The 23,441-nt window shown below is 49.6% G+C and overlaps 3 protein-coding genes across 7 annotated transcripts; all 3 read right to left on the bottom strand.

The window, feature by feature from the left end:
• Positions 1 to 275: 275 nt before the first annotated feature.
• LOC128919013 (platelet-activating factor receptor-like) lies at positions 276 to 3,699 on the bottom strand. Its single transcript, XM_054223957.1, has 2 exons — positions 3,658 to 3,699; positions 276 to 1,334 (listed from the first exon to the last, which is right to left on the bottom strand). Exons 1-2 carry the CDS (start codon positions 3,697 to 3,699, stop codon positions 276 to 278), a joined length of 1,101 nt encoding a protein of 366 aa, XP_054079932.1.
• Positions 3,394 to 4,827, bottom strand: TMEM35B (transmembrane protein 35B). Its single transcript, XM_054223788.1, has 3 exons — positions 4,704 to 4,827; positions 3,963 to 4,143; positions 3,394 to 3,871 (listed from the first exon to the last, which is right to left on the bottom strand). The coding sequence occupies exons 1-3, from the start codon at positions 4,809 to 4,811 to the stop codon at positions 3,741 to 3,743; spliced, it is 420 nt and encodes a 139-aa protein (XP_054079763.1). The 5' UTR covers positions 4,812 to 4,827; the 3' UTR covers positions 3,394 to 3,740.
• A 2,896-nt stretch (positions 4,828 to 7,723) lies between these two features.
• Positions 7,724 to 22,868, bottom strand: SFPQ (splicing factor proline and glutamine rich). 5 transcript variants are annotated; one of them, XR_008469737.1, is made up of 12 exons: positions 22,103 to 22,868; positions 21,575 to 21,763; positions 21,177 to 21,478; positions 20,967 to 21,062; positions 19,401 to 19,597; positions 19,019 to 19,103; positions 18,590 to 18,707; positions 18,325 to 18,373; positions 18,124 to 18,245; positions 9,092 to 9,136; positions 8,726 to 8,800; positions 7,724 to 7,805 (listed from the first exon to the last, which is right to left on the bottom strand). XR_008469737.1 is itself a non-coding variant. In XM_054223576.1 (11 exons), exons 1-10 carry the CDS (start codon positions 22,748 to 22,750, stop codon positions 9,116 to 9,118), a joined length of 1,827 nt encoding a protein of 608 aa, XP_054079551.1. In that variant the 5' UTR covers positions 22,751 to 22,868; the 3' UTR covers positions 7,724 to 8,800; positions 9,092 to 9,115. The 5 variants fall into 5 exon arrangements, 1 of the variants encoding a protein (XP_054079551.1); XR_008469736.1 differs by adding an exon at positions 12,298 to 15,496 and having other exon boundaries at positions 7,724 to 8,800; XR_008469735.1 differs by having other exon boundaries at positions 9,092 to 15,496.
• Between the last annotated feature and the right edge of the window lie 573 nt (positions 22,869 to 23,441).

The raw sequence follows: 23,441 nt of genomic DNA on the forward strand, positions 1-23,441 counted from the left end.
CCCCCCCGCGCAGCAGCGCTGCCTCCCCTCGCCAGGCAAACCACCCTCCCAGCGCCTGCGAACGCAGAGGGCAGGATCCATGTGTGAACGGAAACCGTGGGCTCGTGAGCGCGTGGGGATGCACAGAATGGGGAAGGCTGGGAGGCGGAGGGGGGTGCACAAAGCCAGAGCTCCCCCCACGCTGCTCTCCATCTCTATCCTGGCGCCAGGGACCCCATCCCACCAGGACTGTGGCACCGGGGCAGCTGGGGGGCAGGACTCCCGTGCCCAGCCCGCTATGAGGAGGTGAAGGAGGACGCACGGACGCTGGGCACGGGCCCAGCAGGGGCCGGGGGGGAGAGTGGGAGGCACCAGCCGATCTTGCGCAGGGTCCGTGCCAGGTCGGCGCGGAAGCGTCGGATGGAGAAGCAGTAGACGAGGGGGTCGAGGCAGCTGTTGAGGCTGAGCAGGGCCACGCTCAGCGTGTGCAGCACATCCAGGACGGCAGGGGGGCCGCAGGGCGGCACGGAGGGCCGGCTGCCCACCCAGGGGGCCAGCGTGAGGTGGTAGGGGGCCACGCAGACCACGAAGACCAGCAGCATCCCCAGCACCATGGCACGTGCCTGCTGCCGGTGGGAGCCTGGCGAGGCGGCAGCGGGCACCGAGAGCACCCAGGCAATGGAGGCGTAGGTGCCCAGCACCACCAGGAAGGCGGCGGCAAAGAAGCCCACCATGGCGTAGGCGTATGCCCGCTGCCGGCCATGCTGCTCAAAGCAGGCGGTGGCCCCGGCACGGGTGGGGAAGGTCTGTCGGGTGGCCAGGGTGGGCACGGCGCAGCCCAGTCCCAGTAGCCAAGCCAGGGCACAGGCCAGTGCGGCCCCCCGGTGCCCCGTCAGCGGCAGCTCCCGCCGCGCCGCCTGCACCGCGCAGTACCGGTTGAAGCTGATGAGCGCCATGAAGGTGATGGCGCTGTAGGTCGCCAGGTAGTAAGCGGCCCCGGCCAAGCGGCAAGCGGCCTCCGAGAGCAGCCAGTCCCCCCCAGCCAGGTAGTAGGGGATCCAGAGGGGCAGGGTGAGGTTGAAGAGGATGTCAGCCAGCGTGAGGTTGATGAGGTAGATGCGGATGGCCTTCCTCACCTTGCCGCTCTGCAGGAAGACCAGCAAGGCCACCAGGTTGCCTGGCAGCCCCACGCACAGCACCAGGCAGTAGACGGCGGGCACCAGCACGAACTGCACCGGGTCGCTGGGCACGCACTCGCCGGGGTGTCCCGTCGGCAGCAGCCCTGGCGCCGAGCCGTTCATCCCAGGCTCCTGTGAAGATGGGTGGACAGTCAGTGGCACGGCCCCAAACACAGCCTTCGAGGGACAGGGAAGGGACATTGACCCAGACAGGACCTCTCCGGCTGGCGCCTGCGGTAGCTGCTGGGCACCGGAGGCGGAGCCCCCCATGGAGATGCCGTCATCAGGGGCTCAGCCTTCAACGGCTCCTCTCAGGAGACGGGGGGCTGTGGGACCCCCTCCCAGCCCAACCCCAGCCACATCCCCCCACACCACATGGGAGCCCAGGGGCCACCAGCAGCCACCCGGCCAGGGCTCTCCGGGGAGTGGCAGGCGCAGCTGCGCGGCAGCCAAAGGGCAGAGCTGCGGCCGGCGGCACCCGGAGGTGCTGCACCGGCTCCAGCCGGCAGCTGCGGGGCTTAACACCTCCCACGCCACCGCGTGCCTACGGGGGCCACCCGGCCCCCAGCCCACTCCCAGCACCCCGAATCCCCCCCCGCAGTGCACCCTTGGGAAGTCACCCACTGGCTCAGCATGCACCAGAGTGGAGAGACCCCGGCGTGGGGTGGGGGTACGAGCATGGGGCCAGCAGCCCCCCTGTGCCCCCCAGCCCTGCGCGAGGCAGGTTTGCCGCCCCGCTGGTTGCTGGTCCTGGCCGTGGAAAACCACGTTGTGATGAACAGCTGTATCCCAGGGCTGCAGCTATTTCACCTCCCGTCAGCACCTGCCCACACCTCGCCAACGGCACTGAGTCACCCAGCGGGTGTTTTCCAGCACGGCAGGGCCGGATTCGGCACATGCAGCACCCAGCGCCGGGCTGAGGCACAGAGGGATGAGCTGCCGAGCCTGGGGGGGATTCAGGGCTCATCCCAGTGCGCTTTGGTTGTCCTGCAGAGTCAGCGCAGACCCCCAAGGAGCCCTCGGCTTCCTCAATGGTCCCCCTTTCCTCTTCCTTCCCCCACCCCTGTTTGCAGGGGGGATGCTCCATCTCACCCATGCTGAGCCGGTTACTTACCCCACCGGGTCGGGCTGGACCAGCTGCGTCCCCTCCGGCTGCTCCTCGCGCTCTGATCCAGCCAGGCTGGGGAAGGCTTTAAGTGCTGGGGGTAGGCAGGGGCTGCCTGATCCCCCCCTGCCATCCCAAGCCCCCGTGGAGGTTAGTGCCTGCCGGAGGGCAGCTGGAGTAGGGAGAGCACCTGCGTGTGTATGTAATGGGGGATTCCCTGCTGGAGCCAAGCTAAGACCCCCTGCGCCGGCTGACGGGGCTGGGGGCATGTGGGGGTGGCCGGACAGACCGGTACCAGCACGGCTTGCCCCGCTGTGTGCCCCCAGCCCCGTCTAGGACCATTTCCCAGGGCCTTTTTCCCCACCCACGCCAGGATGAAAGCGGCGGAGGGTCAAGTTTCTGCACCCAGCAGCTGGGGGAAAAGGGGAATGCCCTGAAAGGGATCAAAGCTGGAATCTGCCTCCCCCTGGCCCTTAGTGCTTTTGTTGGCTTCAAAGCTGGATTTAGGGGGAGCAGCACGCTGGGCCCCCCCACGCTCTGTGAGCATGCCACTCGCTGCTTCGCACGGTCCTGCAATTTGTGGATACTCCTCTGGGACATCAAGGGTGCCAACCCACAGTGGTTCAGGTCCCGCTCGGGGTACGGGGGTGTTGTACCCCCTCTGCTCATCCCAAGACAGCCAGTGTCCCCCCACAGCCATCCCGGCCACCTTGCTGGTGCTGCACTGGGTTCAAATCTTGGGGTTCATCCATGGGGTTGGCTGTGCTCATCCAGGGTGAGGGAGGGGTCCCTGTGGTGTAGGGCCCCACTGGAGCAAGACCCTCAAAAGTACATGCCTGCCCATGCACAGGGTTTGGGGGGGTCGCACTGCTGCTGTCCCCCCCCGGGATGTGCAGCAAGTGGCCTGGCACATTGCTGGGTGTCTCCAGGCGGCCGGGGGGGACCTGGCCCCGTGCGGGCTCTCCCTGACGGCTGTCTGCCTCCGCGCCAGCTGCCAGCAGCTCCCGCCTGTCCCCAGTCCTTGTCCCCATGCGCTGCTCTGGGGGACCAGGGCCTCCAGACCCAGGACAACCCCTCAGCCCCCACAGCTCAGCGTGGGGGGAAGCAGAAATAAACAGGGGAGGCAAAACATGAAAAACAAGAGGCTTTATTCCAAAATATGAAAGCCCCCAGAAAAGCAGAGCCAACCCCAGCCCAGTGTGGCTGAACACCGTGAAGGGATGGCCACCTTTGTGCGAGTTTAGCAACGAAGCTGCTGGAGCGGTGGCAGTGCCACAGCGGTGCCACGGCCACCGTCCCACAGCACCAGCCCGGGTCCCGCAGTGTGGGGACAACCAGCACCGGGGTCCCCAGCAGCGGTAGGAGAGGACACACCGTGCACCAGCGGCAAGTTACCTCGCAGGACGTGATGCCGTTCACGAAAATATCATAGGGCATCGCTTCCCGCTGGCCGAGCCGTCCATCCTTCCTGCCTCCAGTCACTCGAACTTGGGCTTGGGGGGGTCCGCGTGCCCGCGGATGTTGAGCAGCAGGAGGAGGCCGAGGCAGAGGGTGGCGGGGGCACACATGGCCAGGGGCTCCCGCAGCACCAGCAGCGTGTAGATGGCACCTGGGCGAGGAGCAGAGTGTGCAGATGGGGGTCCCTGCCCGAGGGTCCCCCGAGACCCCGCACAGGGTGGTGGGCACCCACTCGCTCTCACCGATCATGATGACGCTGAGGATGAAGTTGCTGATCTCCTGCAGGAGTTGGGGCCCGAAGGCCAGCAGCAGCCCGGCCACCACCTCCACCCAGCCCACCACCTCCAGGTACCGGCCCGGCTCTGGTGCAAACCCGAACTCCTTCAGGGGAAAGACCTCGGCGAACCGCACAAACTCCGACTTCTGGGAAGGGTGGGAGGAGAGCGGAGCTGCCCTGAGCCTGGGGCTGGGGGGCACAGCCCCTCCGGCAAGGGCTGCTCCACTCAGTCCCGCGCCCCGGAAAGGCTCTGCCCTGCATCCCGGGGGGCTCAGGCTTGCTCACCCCGAAGGGCTCAGCCCTGCACCCCAGCACCCCAACCTGCTCACCTCCCCCTGCGAGGGCTCAGCCCTGCACCCCGGCACCCCGACAGGCTCAGCCTCTCCCCCACAAAGGCTCTGCCCTGCACCCCAAAGTGCTCAGCCCTGCACCCCAACCTGCTCACCTCCCCCACTAAGGGCTCAGCCCTGCACCCCAGCACCCCGATGGGCTCAGCCATGCACCCCAAATTGCTCACCCCAGTTCCCCAACCTGCCCGTCCCCTCTCTCAAGGGCTCATCCCTGCCCCCCAGAGTGCTCATCCCCCCCCCGCCCCAGGGCCCACCCCGGCACCGCGGGGTCTCGGTCCCGCACCCCCCGAACCAGCCCAGCCCCGGCCGCTCGCCCTTCCCCGCCCGGCCGCCCCCTCGGCCGCCCCCGCGCTCACCATGTGCCGGTGCAGGTCGGCCGAGAGCTGCTCCGAGAGCTTCACGGCGCCCGTCAGCAGGAAGAAGAGCCCGAGCAGGACGCGGAGGGCGGTGAACGCCGCCGCCATGGCGGGGACGGGCGGGGACGGGGGCGGGCGGCGCGGGGCGGGGCGGCCCTGCACGGATCGGGCCCCGTGCCCGGCCCCTGGCCCCGGCCCTCCCCGGAGGCTGGAACAGAGAGGGACATGCGGGGGCAGGCAGGGGCAGGGATCCCCCTCCAGCCGCGGGGTGCTGCCGGGGCAGGGAGTGCTCAGATCTGCAGCTTCACCCCCCCCCGCGGCTGTCACACACACCCCCCCCCGCGGCCGGCACCATCCTCCTGCCAAACTAGAGCTGGGTGAAAAACAAAAAAAGGGGGGAAACTCCCCCAAACCCCGCAGCTGGGGCTTTGTGGGCGCCATAAGCGGGTCGAGCTCGGTGCCAGCAAAGGGTCGGTGGCTCTGGGTGGCCGCGGCACGGGCAGGGGGGCCGGGAGCCCCGCGGGGTCGGGGACCGAGCCGGTGACGGGGCAGCAGCAGCGGGGGTTTGTTGTGGCTCCAGGGAGGCCCGGCCGGGCACCGCCCGGTCCCGCGTCACCGCCTGCGCCAGCACCGCGCGGCACGCACCGGGAACGGCGGCCCCGGAGGGGCGAGAGCCAGCGCCCAGCGGAGCCACCGGGCACTGGCGTTACGGGAACTCAAGTGGAAATGGTTTTTTTAATGCTAATAAATCGTGAAAGAGCAGGAACCGTTTCTCTGGCAGCACCGGGGGCACCGCCGGCCTGCACCAGCACCGACCCCGGCACAGCGGCTTTACCGGGTTGCGGCAGCGCTATTTTTACTCCTGGCAGCACATGGGTCCCTGGCGCTGCGGGGAGAGACGCAGCGAGCGCAGCCGAGGAGCCGCTCGCGGGATCCTGCTCCGGCAGGATGATAAACAGCAACAGGCCAGGGCAGGCTCCAGCCCTTCCTGCCTCGGGAAGTCCCTTGGGGGAAAAACGATTAAAAGAATACGAAGACCAAACCCATCCTGAAGAGATTGCGGCAGCCCAGCGACCTCATGCCTGCAGCGCAGGGTTGTGGCTGCCCTGCGCCGGTGTTACCAGAAGGAGCCTTCGTCACCACTGCCGGGGGACACCCACCCCCAAAACCCTCCTCTTTGGGCTCAAAAAGCAGCAGCTCCTTTCTCCAGTACTGTCGTTTCAGCCCTACCACAGAGCAGACGGGCCAGGACAGAGTTTTTTTTTGTGCAAACATTGCAAAACCATTTCACAGCGTGTTTGCCTTCCCTGGTTGGCTGGCGCCAAGCCCAGTGCCATTGACGGGCTCCCGGTCACCGTCCTGCCCGGGGTCACGCCACCCACGCCATTCCCAAGCCCTGGCACAGCACCAGGGGGCTTGAGGCCCCCCACAGCAGAAGGACACGATGGCAGATAAACACTGCTGCCTGCCTGGTACCACACTCTCACCGTCCTTGGGGTACCTCGTGTTTTTTTAATTACAGGAGCTACTTAGAGTAATCAAACATTTGGCAGAACCGGGTAAAACGTCTGTGCCAGCCACCCACCAGGTGATGAGAAGGGCCAGCACCAAAAAAATCAGGGGGCTTTTTGCCATTCTCCAAAACACATCCCATTTCTAAACAGCAAAATGCAGTTTGTTATAAAGGGAGTTGTAGGAGGGTGAAGTTCAGCACTTGGAACATGGGAATCACATCCAGGCTGGAACAGTGTCACATAGGAAGCAGCTGATGCTGCAACAGTGGAAAGGAAACTAGGACAAGTTACTGGAAAATAACAGAATTTGAGAGGAAAAAAGGCTGCATAAGGCTGCAGGAGCTGTGGAGACAAAGCCACTGAACCCCAGCCCCTCGCAGTGCGGCTATTGAGGAACCACAAAAACTCTTCTCGCTGAAACCTGGACAATAACATGAAGTCACATCAGAGAGAAGCGTTACCCCGTACCCCATCGCTTGACTGCATGAAAAAGTGAAAAGCAGCAGCAAGCAGCTTTTAATGCAGCATTAAAAACATTCCTCTGTTACGAAAACTTCCTGAGAGGGAAGTAAACAAACCAAAGCCCAAGACATTCCCGGCTGGGATTTGAAGCACAGGTAAGCCGTGTTCCAGGCAGGCACCGATCCTGTGCCCTTGGACAGCCAGACGTGTCCCAAGGATTTCATGACTTCGCCACATTAAATCCAATTTATTTTGATCTTTCTAGTCTGGCAAGGCAGTTCCCAGCCAAACATTCGTGGCTCCTCATGCTGCAGGGGAAAACCTTGTTAGAGCACAGCTGTATGCACACAGCCTGCTGCCGGCGGAGTTTAACACATTGAACTACCTGGTCTTTAAACAAAGACTAGTATTTAATAAATGACAGCATGAACTACCTATGTGCACAGCTGTCCAAAGCCATACGAACCACGGTAACTTGTGCTGTAAAAACTAAACCCAGCACTTCTCTGGCTTCCCAAGAACTCTAATTTCAGCATCTCAGGCTTAATTACTACAGTCATCACCAAGAAAATTATTAAAAACCAACCAGGCAACGTAAACATTTAAAATTCTGTGATGTAAGAATACAGCAGTACACAGGACTCCAGCTGGGGGAAGGAATGGGTGAAACTTCCAGAAATACAGTAATTTATTAAAAAAAAATTAAGCTAGTAATTTTGCAAAAGTTCCTCCAGCTGCACGCAGGTCAGGGCTACAGGTAGCCTGGAACTGGACCATTTGAACTCCAAGGGGAAGCCCATGGCACAATCCCAGCAGGAAAAAAATACTGTATTAGGTATTTTTCAGGTTTTTACTGGTTATGAGTGGTTATCTTTCATGTGCTTGTTGCAGTACAGAGCAGGACCCAACGACCCCAGCCCTCCCAGCATGGCCTGTGGCCCTTCTACAGCCTCATCTGTGTCAGTTTCTCAAGTTCATCCACACCACTTTATGCTGAACAGATCACTTACTCATTGTATACACTCTACAATAAAACACAAGTCATTTATAAAAAAGTTTAAATATTTTATTTTTTTAAATTGTATGTTCCTGGCTCCTCTTCACTGCATTCAGACTTCTTCTTCTTCTGCAAGTGCAAAGCACAGCACACAGTTAGCAAGAACATTAAAAACGCCAGCAGAAACCACACACGATGACACGAAAAGGGAACAAGTGCATCACAACAGGTCATGCACCTGGCACATGTTCTCTAGGAGCCCAAGTTCTCATCAGAGATTTGAGATTAAATGACCAGCATTCACATTTTCATCTACTTTATAAATGTCAAAGATCTGAAATGGCTTTGTTCTACCATCCTAGAAACAAGAGCAGCGGTGACAAATCACATACCATTCAACAGGAATTCACCAACTGAATCTCACCGGCTTCATGTCTTGCAGGTTCACTTGGGGCATATCTGAGCAGTTACTTACCCATCACTCGTGACTTAAGGTACTTTGCATGTTGCTCCTCACACAAGATTTTAAACATCTGATGTTCCCCCGTGTAGTTTTAGTGGTAAGTTAGAGGGAAAATGTCATTAATTCCAGCTCTGCAAGTTAGTTTATTTCCCTAAATTGCTATCCGCTTGTGCTCTTGTATTTCCTAATTCATCTTCCAGGTTACTTTGAAAGTTCAATGTTCATTAAAATATTTCGGAAGAGTAGCTTTTTAGCAACTTTTAGTTAGATTAACATTAGAGAAGCAACTGCTCTATTGTTCCCTGCTGACAATCACCCACGCCATTCGCTGGAACCTAAATGTAGAAATGGTTATTTCTTGTTTGACCACCTATAGCATTCAGAGGACAGAGTTTATTTGATGCCGCCGCAGGGCTGAAAAGCCTCAAACAATGGTTATGTGTTAGCTCTAACAAAGGCAAGATACAGAAATTTTATATAACACTGAGATTAATGAAGGGCAAATTTCAGGCAAGAACGACATAATACATCACAGGGTGACAGGCTACCGAGCTCTTACGGCAGTATAAGGACACCAACAACTCACTTGCTCAGTTGTCATCTTGGTCCCTCCACGTATCACTGGGCATCGTGCTGGATGTGCTCATGCTCAGCTCCTGAACTGGAAAAACATTCCGAAGTTATACTCACAGTGATTTTGAAATCTTTTGTACAGACCCACAACTAGAAAGCTATTTTTAACCCCTGCTGTCAAGGTATCAAAGCCCAGGTGGAGTCTGGGTGTTAATCCCCCAGCTCAACAGACAGCAGGTACCGGGTTTTACCCTACACATTTCACGTATACCGATTTCTCAATATTCTCTGATTCACACGTACTCAGTGACTGAACATCAAGTGTCCAGAACCCTTTATTATTTCACCCATTCAGAACAAGACCAGAAGTTATGCTTACTTCCCATGGATGAGCACTCCGGTTTCACTCAGCTTTCATCTTCACCTAAAGGATAACAACTGAAGTTATTATAGTAATACACAAAAAATTCTGACCATTTCAAAACTAACTTAAAAATAAGGTTTTAAGATACATGGACTGATTAGTTATGAGGGGAATTTACAAATTATTCCAAAATATTAAGTGGAAGAATAAGGGGCAGAAATAGGCTAGCCTACACACTTGTAAAGAGATGAAGGAATATGCAGGTAGTTGACTGAAGAACTGCACCTTGTCTGAGCACAAACCGTAAATCACCAGTCTGAGTACAATGAAGTTTGATTGCAGCCAGAGGTATACTATCCCTTATGTGAAGGCATTAACAATTTTGTCAAGCTACTTCAACTATTTCACCCTAGTCTGTCTCCTGTAGCAATGCCCTCTTTCTTCCCCTTCATGAAGGAGTGCAATGCCCCTGGACTCCTACCAGCCCTCAGGTCAATGGCCCTAGAAGTGTTTCAGAAGCCGAAGGAAGACACTAAGAGGGGTTAGCACTGTCAGTCGACTGCTTTTATGCTCGGCAACGGATTCTTCCCTTCTCAAGACCCACCCTTTTACTATAGTTAAGTTGAGGGCAAACTGCGATGGTCAGCAGCTAGGGATGTAGCCGCACAAGGTTTCTGTGCACACCTCTAGTTGGGAGGCAAATCACACCATGGTCACAATGTGATCTGACCAGGCAGGGCAAAGTTCAAGTTTAGTCTCAAACCCACCACCTGGGTTTTATCATGGCCCTCAGGAGCAGAAGTATAGTATGCACATTTTGTTTTCTATGCCATAGCAACAAACACCATGCATAAGGGATACTATATCTTTGTGCATCCTTTTAACACTCCAGATTCACTTATAGCCACGCTCCTCCCAACCCTCCCCAGTTAGCTCTTCAGTACTGGTGTTCAGAAGCAACATTTATAGAGATGGGGTATTCACAGACCACTGGCGGGACTGCACAGCCAAGTCCTAACATGTCAATCATTATCTAGCAGCAATGACAGAGGTGGGAGAAGGCCAATCCTCCCTTTTTTTCCTTTTCCAGTAAGCAGCTATTTAACAGCCCCACTAGCTGGTATGGAGACAAAAAAATCTGAAGCTAATTAGCTGATTCCAAACTTGCTAGTAGTGGAAGAAGCCAAGTAATTACCCAGAACAGCATACTTTTAATGCATCCTTTCCAACATGCTTAGCCTCATTTAACATAATGGAACAAAACACTGGCCTTCCTGATCATGTCACTGCAGCTGGCAATGATTAACAGAGACATGCAACCCCATTACTGCTCAAGTCCTAAAACTACTCACAGGCCTCAGTGTTTAGCTATGGGGAAAACTGCAAGCAAATCAACACTTTGTATGCTTAATGTTACAGTAAAGCCCCCATACACGCTATGCTGGGCTCTCTCCTGACAGCACCAGTTTCTGGCTCTGAGGGCCTAGCAGGTACGCATATGTATTCTGACACCACACTTCTGAGCTACAGGTAAGCTTTTGAGAAAAAGTGTATTTCACACACAGATAAAACCAAGATGAAACACAATGCAAGCACTTTAATGTCATTTCTTGTACCCACTTGTTACAGACTGACTTAGAGCAGACATGACTATTTGCTTTTAAGTTAGCTACCACACCAAGTTTCATTACTGCAGACAGTCAGAGCTGGTATGAGACCCATGGTCCAGTCACGAATTGCTTGCTCCAAGAGTGTCAAAAACCTGATAGTTCAAGTACGTAGAACAAGGCAGATGTGCCAATAACCCCTCCACGACATTCCTGCAGGTCAAGTCAAGTATCCGGAGCACACTGGAAAAAACTAGGCAGATCTGAGCATCGGTTTAAAGATCAATAATTCAGTTTTGCTACATGACAGTACACTTACTGCCATCGGTTTTGCTACTGAGTTCTAGTCACAGGTAAGAGTAAGCCATCACGAAAAGCCAAACTGACTTTGTGACAAGCGGTGTCACTGCTTGACTAGCTGGAGCTCGGCTACACTCACTGTGGTGTAACCAAAGACCTGTTATTATTATCTTGAGGTGCACCTGCTACTTAAGCTTTCAATGGAACATGAAGAGATAGCTACAGCAGAGGGCAAGGCTGTTGAGCAGATACCCTGTTCACCAGCAAGAGTCTTGCCTGGAAGGTAACACAGAAGGGTTCAAATGTGACAGTAATACCAGAAACAAGTATGCAAAGCAGAACTTTGCAGAACAAGCAGAAAAACACATTACAACACCTCCGAAATAAACTGAACATCAGACAAGAGCTAGATCATGTGCTGAAACAAGGGACCTTGAAATTCAGGTTCAAGAGCTAATGCATAAGAGCTGGAGATCAGCATGTCTGGATGTCTGGAAATGTAAGCAGGTTAATCCTGAAACACTATATTCAGTATTTCTAGTAATGAAGAGTTTAGAATTACATCCCCAAGACTGATGAAAAATGAAATTGAGCATTACACTACAGCAAGATGACTCTATGAGGCAGAAATATAGAATCTTATCACTGTCAATTAAAAGCAGAGGAACATATTAAGCTTGTCAATCAAAGATTAAAATAGAGACAACTGAAATGTCCAATAAGCTCTGTGAAACGACTCACGAGGATATTCATTCAAGCACTCATTTGTACGTCCTCAAAAATATTCCAAATCAGTCTCAAAGCTGATTGTATTAGCAAGATACTATCACGTAGTGCACACAAGGCTAGAGCAGTGATTACTAACGCATTTCCTACTGAGTCAAGACTCTACAAAGGGATGCGCTGCAGATGGGCCATTTGGTCACTACAGAAAGTTTTAACAGTCCTTTTCTAAGCACTGATAGCACCTAGTTGACTAAAGTGAGTTTAAGATCACATTCCCTCTTCCCCACAAAGCTCATCCAAGAGTATCTTCATTACATTGGAACTAAGAAAAATCCACACAAGCCGAGTCGTATGTACAAAGGAATCGGGTCTGAAAATACTTATCTAAGAATCACAGCAAGTTGCTTATTGACTCTGAAACAAGACAAAGCTTAAAACCGAAAACCACGCAGCTTTGATGCAAGCTTAACATACAGGTATGAAGAGTGCTGCACTGTAATTCCACAGTCAGAAGTGTGATGTCAGAATACCCACAGTATAAGATTACATAGAAAGTCACCAAGTTATATTATATTGCTTGTTACCTACCTGTACGCAGTCGGCAATGAGAATCTTGGAGCAAGCAGGAATACTACATCCGGGTCCTAATGTCCATTGCCATTTGTGGTACTACGTTCCTCACAGTTATGAACTGCAGAAATGCTGGCTAAGTGCAGTTATGTAGCAGGCCACTAGTTTTAAGTGTAAATTGCAGTCTCAAACTCCAGCAAAAACTTGCTGCCACAGTAAATGGTTGCCAAGGAGAAGCCAAGATTTTTTCTACCACAAAAATACCACAAAATCTCAAAAGCAGTTTCAGTTTCTCATCAGCTGTGTAAATGATTAGTGTAATGTGTCTACACCAGAAGATAAGATTATTCTGTATTCATTTCTGAGAAAGCGTGAAGATATATATATATATAGCGATACCAGTTTCTACATGCTGCAGTTTTTAGAAATCTAAGTGTCAAAGTGGGCTCAATTTTGATAAAGCAAGCTAAATTGCAACAGCCAATGTCCTCCAAGTCCAGTACAAAAAAATGTATTATGGGATCCAGACCATCCAAAACCAGGTCTGACCAACGAAGCACTTTTCTAAGTGGTTTTAAAGATTCAATCATATATAAATCTGATTTTACGAAAAAAGTCCAAAACCTCATAGGAACAGATCAAAGGAACGTAACTTTCTCACCTCCCACATTTAGCAACTTTATCGGATTTTAAAGTTGACATGTTTGCCAGCTTTGAAGACACCACCTTTAAAAAGTCTTGAAAAGAAGTTGGCTAGTTAATTGTATGCCAGTTTAATACATGCAACTCAAAGCAGAAATTATTTTAGAAATTCTGCTTATGCAGCTACAACAAAGCTAGATTTAACCAAACTTTCAGATGTTTTGAAAACTGCCAAATCTTTCAATGTATTTACTACTCATGGTTTTGCAACTCAGCTATTTTTAATACCTAGCAACAGTAGCTCATGTACAAAACAGGGGTACCAAAAGACCACCTCTGTAAGGTACAAGGACATCAGCATCCTTCACTCTTCCAAGTTACAGAACTACAAAAGAACATACTTTAGGATATGCACCAGCATCTCTTTAATAAAGAATGACATGTAATCTGAAAAATAAACTGAAAAAATTAATTTAATGTTTACGTTCAGAATTCCCCATCTCAGACACCTTCACCTTTTGCGGGTGTCCCATGAACACCCTCCAGAAAACATATGCATTATTTAATACTACTTCAGTAAAGCAAATTGCATCGGTACTGCCGATTTTTAAACTAAGTATCCAATACAAGTACTCCCAAATACTTGGCCTGCAGTTTAGCAACTGCCAATTCGGAATTTCCTGAAGAGTAATTCAGTGTTATAGCATGTTAGCAACCCCCAAACTTTTCTGGGAAAATAAGAAGCATTCACCAAATAAGCTGAGTCGTTATTTAGTGTGCTTCATATTCGAAGTCAGTGTTACGTGGTATCAGCATTTCACAACATGGTATTTTTTTCATTTAAAGAGTACCAGCACTTAAGAGTACTTCAAGAGGGATCATCTGCACTCTGAAATACTGCAATCTGACACTAAAGTTTTAACCACAGAGAAAATTTAGCATAGAATTTAGAATTAGCCAATGCTTAGCACAAAGAATGGAAAGATCTTTGGAAGATTAAAGCTACTCACAGAATGCTCGGTGCTTGGGGAATCCTGTGAAGTACACCAAAGCTAAGTTTACCTACTTTGTGCCAAGCAGGTTGAAGTATCCTGCATTAACACCAAGGTATTTTGCACTGGGAAGTCACGTTCCCAGCTTATCTGGTACAATGTAGTAACAAGCAAAGCAACTACCTTATCAATGAGTCCAGAATGCTTTGAAATTCTTCTGAGGCTTAATAAAATGAACAGCAAGCTAATGAATTCATCAGATCTTCTACAAAAGAACCTTAAAGGGAGTTTATTTGTACTGTGTAGTATTAACTATTAAACTCCAGATTCAGATACTACTTTTGATGCATTATCTCCAAACATCAATAATAAAAGAGCGATAACCATCATGCAAGCAAGCCAATTTCTGTATTTTTACATACAGGTTTTTAGGATTTGCCCACCAGCTACACGATTGAAGAATAGTTCCTGCAGTCCCCATTATACAAATGATTGTATTCTGAACTATGCAAATTAGTCCACCCAATTAGCATGAGGACAAAAGCAAGTTAACCTTAATCACTCAAGTAACACTTCTGGTCTTTTTGCCAAGCAATTTCAGGTGAGTATACAATACGGAGCAAGGCCAGTTCCTGTAATCTCAAACAGCTTAAGAGCATATAAATATCACATTAATAATCCTTTAGTTAGGAAGTCAGCCAATACAAGTCATTCTATGAATTTATTTTAAAATAACCATTGCTAGTCTTCTGCTTAAAGTCTTTAAAAGATTCCAAGCAGTAACTGCCAAGGTGGTAAGTGCTACCAACCCACCACCCATTATCCGTAGCTAAAATATGAAATTCGTTACATACTGCACTGCTTGCAATGTAGCTTTAGTTATTGTATCTTACAGCACTTGCAAGATTTGCTTTCTTATTGCAGCACAATTAATGCTCAAAAAATCTGCACCTACTGGAAAGTTAGGCTACTATTTGACCCAAACTTTAGCTAGAGGCATTACGGGAAGAGATCTTACTCTTCACGACACTTCCACACCCTGGTCTAGTTTGACCTCTAACTCAAGACTCTTGGTTTACTGCGGAAGGTGTGGTATTTAGCCTCGTATGTTTAACCACGAATGGCAAGAAGAGTTACTACATTTAGTTTTCTATTTATTTGAAGCACAGTAAAAAAAAGTTGGTACACTTTGGGAATTCAGTGGCACAAGGTACACTGCCATCAAGTTAGGGACGTTATACATCAAAAAAACAGCTAAATTTGTTTTGAAACACTGCATTACATAATTAAATTGTACTCGCCCAAACAGACCACTTACAAATATTAGGTCAGTAAGTTTCTAACATCCATAAAAACGTAGCTTTCTTACTAAAATGCAAGAATTAAAAAGTTGGTGTCTAAACAAGACAGACAAAAACAAACTGGAATGAAACTACAGGTCACATCTAAAATCGGGGCTTTTTGTTTGGGCCTTCATATTCTTCTCTCCCTCTACCATATCCTGTTGGTGTTCCAGGCCCCATTCCTCTAGGACCCTGGCCACCCACAGGCCCCGCACCTCCCTGCCCAAAGCGTTCAGGACGCTATTGGAACAGAATTAACAGTTCATTATATGTAGTTGATGTCCATGTGTGTTAAGTATATATTTTTAGAAGGTTCCGCAGTCAAGGTTCGTCGATACAATCACCATTGAGTCGATCCACAGGTACCGGGAACATAGAAAGGAAAAAAGGGTAATTTAAAAATTAGTTTATTGTAATACATGCCTTGAGGTATGTTCCCACTTGATGCATTCTCATACATCTGTTACAAAGAACAGATCCTCCCTGAAGTGCTAGAAATGTAAGCATTAGTGCAGATGTGAATTAACAACTTTTCCAAATGAGCTCTAGCAATTTTCAACCAAGTTAATGCAAATAGCTTGCAAACTTCTCACCTTTAGTGCAGTAAAAGCTTAGATTGCATCACTGTCATTTACAAATAAGCCTAGCCAGAGAACGAATCTTCAGTTCACTGAAGTATGAGCTGACATTCATAAAATGTCATTGTAAACAGAATGCCTACTCACCAGTTAATGGCATGTGCTGCAATAGAGACCATGTGCTTTTCAAGATGGGGTTAAGACTACGGTCTGCTGACTAAACTGCAGAGGCCTTAGGCAGTAACCAAAAATGATTGTGAGCACTACTGGATTGCAAGAAGAAAAAAAATGTGAAAAAAAGCTAATGACCAGTGATTTATCTAACCAACGCAATTGCTCGATCAAAAGACGTGCATTTGTTAAAATCCCCCGTACTCCAGAACTGCTGCTGTATAATATGCAAAACGTGTTCAAAGAACTACAATTTATTCAGTGTTTCCAGTTAGAACTATGCACAAAGGGTCAACATCTCCCTTCCCACCCCACCTTCACCAAAAGGCTCTTGGAAAATTCACAACTTCACAGCGTTGAGAGGTTTCACACCAAGATGTAAAAGCTAAATTACCCTGCAATAAAGCAGAGACTTCAGGTATTTTTACTACTACCTCTAGCTGCATGTACTTCATTCAGTTACTGTATCAGTAGGTGTGATCAGCATTTAATCTAGAGAACTGACAAATTATGAAGTCAAAGATAGCTTTAAACTTCCATTTCAAGCAAGTTTTCCACTACCGAGTAACAGAACAATGGTAGGTTGCTTGTTACAAAAAGGTATCTGCAACTGAAAATTCACACTTCAAGTTCTTGACTTCTGAAAGTTAGTTTCAATCCTTCCAAGAAAGGAAGTTCAGAAAGATTACCTAGGTTCTTTCTGCCTAATTCATGGCAGCTTATCTCCAATTCTGTTTAAAAGGTATCAGCCCAGGAACTGTGACAGCACTGTGTGGCAGAGATCCCCATCCTAAGAAACTCAAGGCAGTTAAACCATCTTACTGTCACACCTTTTGACCACATCACATTTTCAAGTATAACACCAGTTCAGCATGCACCTGTACCATGATTTTCAGGAGAAAAATGCACACAGCATTCACCACAGACTGCCTAACTGTTCACGGGAAACTTAGGAACTGCTTAAGTATCAGTAGATTATATAGATACATTAAGGCCAACGGCACTGTCTACTGAATCAATGATGCTCTGCAAAGTTATCATTCCAAAGATATGGTTCCCCCAAAAAAACCAGAAGATACCTGACAAGCTACTATGGTAGCTCACCACGTTAAGCCAGAGGCCTGAACCCACCCAAAAATCATTTACTTCAGCTTGTGATACAGAGTGTACACCCCTTCAGGAGGGTGAAAGCACACTAATATTGCCACCTAAGCCAACATAGATTTGAATCCTACCCATTAAGCATTTCTTTAAACTACATCCATATTGCTTCAGTGTGATAACACCAAGCAGGCTCAAAGCCCATTCACACATATAGTGTGCCAAAAATAGTACAGTTTGGAAACATACCCCAGAACATGAGATATGTTGTAGCTTTAACAAATTCTACCTATATAGTCATGCCCAACACGGGAAAACAAGAACGGGCTATCATTCCTGTGAGATAGGAATCACAAAATGGCTACAGTCAAGGATCGCTGGAGTATGTTTAAGGTAAAAAACAGCATTTCTGCTCTTCTATGGCAAACATGAGCATACAGAGTAAGCGATATGCTGTTTACCATTGATTACTTAGGTTAATCTGCTGCTTCAATAGACATGAGCGCAGATTTTTGAATTAACAGCATACCCATACCAACATGCATCAATCCTAACTAGGCTTGGAAGGGCCAAAATAAATGCAGTGTTACACATTGGAAAGGAGAACAAAAAAATCTCTCTTGTCCATAAATACAGAATGTCAAATTACTGAAAAGCTACTACACACATTTAAATTATGAAATTTGTCAGATTCTCTAGAATTTATAAAAAATCCTTCCAAGCCTACCAGTGACGCAGAATTTCCGAAGTCCAATAAAGTCAGAGTTAATTGCAAATATGCTTGACAGCACATTTGAATTTACTTACAAACAACTTCCGACTGTGTAAGCTATCATAACGGTTAAGAACTAATCTAGTACTACATACTGCCACGCTAGTCTTCATGTTAAATACCTGACAAGAAAGTCAGCAGTTAACAGTGAAATGTACACAACCATCCGAACACTGGTAGAGAACTCAATTCCCAATCACAACATTTCCCTTGTGCTAAACTAAAGCCACCACGGGATACATTACCATGTCACTTCCCATCATAGAACCACTCATGGCAGCTTGGCCAACTCCTGGATTAGCTTCATAACCTATGCCGCCACCACCTCCGAGAGGTGGAAATTTCTGGGCTGCAGAAGCATAAGGATCTAAGAAAGAAAAATATATAATCATATTCTGACAATTACTAAGTTAACTACATAAAGTAATTATTTTAAAATTCTTTACCTCCCATGTTCATTGTGGTGGCACCACCCATTCTCATGTCTCTCTCCCGCTGCATAGAAAAAACAACTTTTAGCACAGATAATCAATTACTGAAATCCATACCTTTCAGGAGATAAAAGCACATGTACAGACAACTACTACCACTTCACCTACACAAAGACATTGCATTACCTAAGCTAAAGGAAGCAGAACACATCAATCTTGAAAATACACCCAAAAAATTCCTGAACGTGGTAATGTATCCACAAAGCATGATTTCACTTACTGGATCCATGTAACCCATTCTACTATAATTCTCTTCCCTCTGTCTTCTCATTTGTTCTTCCATCTCCCGCTGACGTATCATCATTTCCTCTTCCCGCCTGCGACGCTCCTCCTCCTGCCTGATCATCCCAAAGCAGACTGTTAAACCTCAGCATCGCAACACATACAACACTTCTCACGAATATCACTTGCATGAGCAATTTAAAAGGCACTGAATGATTACACTTAAGCAAAAAAACCCAAAGCACTCTATGATGCTCAAATACTCAAGGAGAAACTTACACTGCAGTTCAATTTCTCATACACAAACTGAAGCAGCAATGGTGTTTCTTGAAAAATAAAAACTTTCATATAAGTCATTTTAAAATAAAACAACAGAAATCAAACAACAAATGTAACACTGAAAAAATCCCATGAAAGCCAAACCAACCTCAGTTGAATTTCCTTGCGTTTCTGCATTTCTTGATTATGGAGTTCTTCCATACGTCTCAGTTCTTCTTGACGCCTCATAAGGTCTGCAGAAACGAAGCTTGTCAGCAGCTATTTCACAAACTCATGCCAGATTCAATCACATCATATCTGAATTGGATCAACCTCATCTGCACTATGGCAGACAGCTACCTTCTGAGCATCGCTATTCTTAACAACACTTCATTGAAATAAAAATTGAAAAACTACAAGTTGCACTTTTGAGCCTGAAATTCTAAAGTTAGCAGTAGGAAGCATGAATTTGTTCACTAACCCATTAAACAGACCTACATTTAAGCTAGCATTTAAAGTAAAAAGACGATACATAATTCAGGGCCAATTACCTTGACGCAAGAGGTTTGCCTGATGCTCGTGGTAAGCATCTTCCATCTCACTTTCAAGTTTGTCCTTGGCATCTTTCATGTTTTTTGCCACTTGCTCTCTCTGCTGTTTTTCCATTTCATCTAAAGATTTCCACCTCTGGGAATATTCAAATTCAAAACTGCCAGGCTGAGCAAAACGGGGAGGAGTCTCTCTTTCCCTGCGGAAAGGAAGATGCTCATTCAGAATAGATAAACCTGGAAACTGAAGGTCAATAAAAGATCACTAGCAGAATTACCAGGGAACATCAAAGGAGCCCTGAAAATACCTCACAACTATGTGATTGAAAACTTGCTGTGACAGAATGCTGGTAACACTACAGCATTTTACACACTTAAAAGAGCCGCATTTCATGTAAATAAATTCTATGTCTACCGTAGCAAAGATGGAGACTCCTCCACTATCACACCTAAGCAAATCTTCCCCACTTACAGTTCTACTGCATGTTTATCTTGCTCTTAACTTCTTCCTTAGACATGCCACTGCTGACAACTGCCAGGTGCAAAATCCTCAAACAAGACAGGCCTTTGCCCAAGTAGGTACAGCTGCTCAAAACAACAGCATACAGAGAGATGGAGTTCTTCAGTGCCAACTTACCCAAAGCACTATTTGTTAAAGGCAAGTAATAACCTTCACTTTAGCTTAGAAGTTTTCAAAATGCCTGAGGGCCAACAGTTTATGTTGTCATATAAAGAAACTGGAGTCTAAAATTCAGTAATTAATGGAACAAAACTAGGGAAGTTCAAAAGCTTCCCATACATTAGCAATGTAAAGCATTTCAACATTTTAGGAACACTATACTAATCTACACTATTTTCAAAGACACTCCCTATAAACTATTTGTAGTTTTTAATAAAAGCAAGTAATTTTGACCACTTTTTCATACAAACAAGACTGACTGGATCTCCCCCCTGCACTCCCTTTTGCGATCTGGGAAAATACAACATTTATACAGAAACAGGTTTAATACACAGATCCTAACCTAAAACTGCTACTTAGAAAAAGACTCCTATAGGCTCTTATGTACTCTTTTATGCCCAGTGGTCAGCTTCATCAGGCAAATCCACAGGCAACTAGTTTTTATGAATCATGGAATGAGTTAAAATTTTACTTAGTTTTGCATTTCATTCCATAAACATCAGTTTGTAAATTCCCTATGGGATCATCAACATGAAATACACCTGAAGTGAGATGGCAGTTCTCAACAACCGGGTAAGCAACAAGTTGAAGTCTGATTTTCAGGAATTTCTACATATACCAAAACCATCTGTTATTGGGATGCTACTTAGGCTTTACGGTTTCTTTGAGATACAGTGCAGAAAATTGCTTGTGTAATCTTTAGTGAATATACTGAACAAATCAGTATGCTGCATTATCTAAAGACAAACTACTATCAAAAAAACCCCAAGAACTGAAAGTACTACTCAAAATTCAAAGCCTGTTTCTGAAAAATTACTCCAAATCCTTCACACTCTGGGACAATACTATGTCCACCATCTATATACTCTATACCAAAAGATAGTGCCTACTTTTGATACATCGGATTCTTCTGAGCAAGCTTTTCTGGAAGACCATCTTCATCATCCAATTGTTCCAATGGTTCCACAATAACCGGCCTAGGAGTGCTGAACAAAAAAATACCCATTTTACTCCTCCATAAGAATCTCTATTCTGAAAAACCATAAGCTGACAATTTTATTCTGCTTAAAACTAGAAAACCTAAGCACCAAAATACTTACGTAGTCAACAAAAACACTCCTTCAGTACACCGTTCAAATGCTTTTCTTGCAGCTGGCTTTGATGCAAATTCAACAATGCCTTTTCCTGTTGATCTACCTCTATCATCTACAATCACAACCGCTCTTTCCACTGGACCAAACTGGGAAAAAGCTTCCTCCAGCAACTCGTTGGACACGTAAGGTGAAAGGTTACGCACTGAAAGAGCAGCAGCATGTGTGGCAAACCGAACACGAAGCTGTCGACCCCTCATGGGGGTATCATCCAGTTCTGCCTTCGCAATTTCTGCAAGAGCTCTAGATTCCTGAGGAAAGTTTAAGACCCAGTTTTAGAAAGCCAAGTTGTAAACTACACCATTTCGTAAGAACTAAACGGATGGATGGATAGTACAAAAACCTACCAATTTAATGAATCCAAAGCCTTTCCCCTTGTTGATAAAAACCTCTCCTGGCTCCCCATATTTGGCGAACAGTCTTTTAAAGTCTTCGTCTGTTATATCAGCAGGCAAATTCCCAACAAACAAGCGGCAACGCTGAGTATAGGTCTTCTCCCCGGGTCGCCTCAGAAGAGAGAGGTTTGCTTTAAATCCCTACAAAGAAGCAGACCAGCCTGAACCATCGCCGTCTGCCGCCCCGCGCTTCGGCCCAGAGCAGCCCCAGGTCACCGCCAGCGAATACAAACCCAGGCTGCCACACACCCCTCGAGGCCGCAGTCGGGAGCTGCCTGGCCACCTAGGGAACACGCACATCATGTTTAGGGTGCCCGCAGCCCGCCTGCGCTCGCCACCGCCGCCGTCCCTCTCGCCTCGCCAGGGCCCCCCCTTCGCCCGCGCTCCTCCCCTCAAGATGGCGGCGCGGACGCGCGGAGCCGCCGTGCCCGGCCGCCGCCATCTTGTGGCTCGGGGAGGGGGAGGGGGGCCGTGACTCACCTCGTCCGAGAGCTTGTCGCCGCCGCCGCCGGCCGAGCCCTGCTGCGAGGACAGGCTCTGCTGTCCCTGGTGCTGCTGCCCGCGGCCCCGCGGCTCTCCGCCCGGCCCGCCTCGGTGCCCCGGCCCGCCTTTGTGCGGCCCGCCGGGCCCCTGCTGGGGGCCGCCTGGTCCCTTGGGCCCGCCGCCGGGCGACTGTCCTTGTCCTTTCTTGGGGCCGCCGGCCGGGGTGGGGCTGGGGCTCGGCTTGGGCTGCGGCTGCCCCCCCGGGCCGGAGGGAGCCGAGGAGGGCGCCGACACCGGAGGCTGCTGCTGCGGCGGCTGCCCCGCGGGCAGCGCGGACGGCGGCGGCGCTCCCGGGCCGGTCTGGCTGCCGGCAGGCCCCGCCGTGGTGGCGGCAGCTGAAGAGGACGAAGAAGGCGGTGCAGAGGTCGAGGCGGGCGGCTTCGGAGGTTCGGGCTTCGGGCCTCCGCCCGGTGGGCCACCCGGGCCCTGCGGGCCGCCCCCCATGGGGCCGCGGTTCTGGCCCATGCCCATGCCGGGCGGCGGAGAGCGGAAATCGTGGTTGGGGCCGCCGCGACCACCTCCGCCGCCGCGCCGGTGGAAGCCGCCTCCGCCGCCGCCACGGCTACGGAACCGATCCCGCGACATGGTGGTGGTGGTGGTGGAGGAGGAGGAGGAGGAGGAAAGGTGCTCCGGCCGCCGCTGCTGCTCCTCAGAGCCCGCTGCTCAAAATGGCGGCGAGCTGAACGGCCTCGCCGCCGCCTTTGTCCGCCCCTAATATAGTTTTCCCGCCCCCGGAAATCACCCCCTCCTCCCCGCTAGCCAACCATCGCCCTCGGTGGCGAGGACCGATAGGTGGAGTCACCAATAGCATGTCCCTGTTCCGCTAACTCTTTGATCTCATTGGTAAGAAACCTGCCCTCTGCCGATTGGCTCGTTTGAGCGCCGACATTCGCACGGGATGATCCGTTAACCTCCCGTGTGCTGATTGGACAGTTTGATCAGCGGGAGGCGGAGCCAGGAAGGAAGCTCGGCTTGCGATTGGCTGCCTGGGCAGTCAGTCAGAGGGGAGCGCGCCGGCCCGGCGGAGGCCGCGGCCCAGCGGCCCCGCCGGCTCCGGGCCGCCGCTTGCCTGCGGGGCCGCACGGCACCCCGGGCGGAGCTGCCTCAGGCTTCCGCTGGAATGGCTGCTTTTAGCACGGGCGGCAGGCTTCGCTTTGCGTCGAAAGCGAATTTAGTACAAAAAAGTTCCTGTTTATTCACCCACGGGAAGCCCCAAAAGCGAACTCTGAGCTGGGAGCAGCAATCCGCAATGCCCGAGCTCCCCGTAAGCGCAGGG

This window comes from Rissa tridactyla, chromosome 18, assembly GCF_028500815.1.
Source record: "Rissa tridactyla isolate bRisTri1 chromosome 18, bRisTri1.patW.cur.20221130, whole genome shotgun sequence".
NCBI lineage: Eukaryota > Metazoa > Chordata > Aves > Charadriiformes > Laridae > Rissa > Rissa tridactyla.

Bases quoted from the DNA above. Each gene is read 5' to 3' on its own strand.
- LOC128919013 (XM_054223957.1), bottom strand. From the start codon at position 3,699: ATGCCCTATGATATTTTCGTGAACGGCATCACGTCCTGCGAG. The intron at 1,335-3,657 runs GTAACTTGCCGC...TGTCCCTCGAAG, and splicing joins ACGGCATCACGTCCTGCGAG to GCTGTGTTTGGGGCCGTGCC.
- TMEM35B (XM_054223788.1), bottom strand. From the start codon at position 4,811: ATGGCGGCGGCGTTCACCGCCCTCCGCGTCCTGCTCGGGCTCTTCTTC. The intron at 4,144-4,703 runs GTGAGCGCGGGG...CACCCTTCCCAG, and splicing joins CCGACCTGCACCGGCACATG to AAGTCGGAGTTTGTGCGGTT. The intron at 3,872-3,962 runs GTGAGAGCGAGT...CTCCTCGCCCAG, and splicing joins CCTCAGCGTCATCATGATCG to GTGCCATCTACACGCTGCTG.
- SFPQ (XM_054223576.1), bottom strand. From the start codon at position 22,750: ATGTCGCGGGATCGGTTCCGTAGCCGTGGCGGCGGCGGAGGCGGCTTC. The intron at 21,764-22,102 runs GTGAGTCACGGC...GCTTCTTTGTAG, and splicing joins GCGACAAGCTCTCGGACGAG to GGATTTAAAGCAAACCTCTC. The intron at 19,598-20,966 runs GTAGGCACTATC...TCCTTTCCGCAG, and splicing joins AAGAATCCGATGTATCAAAA to GGAAAGAGAGACTCCTCCCC.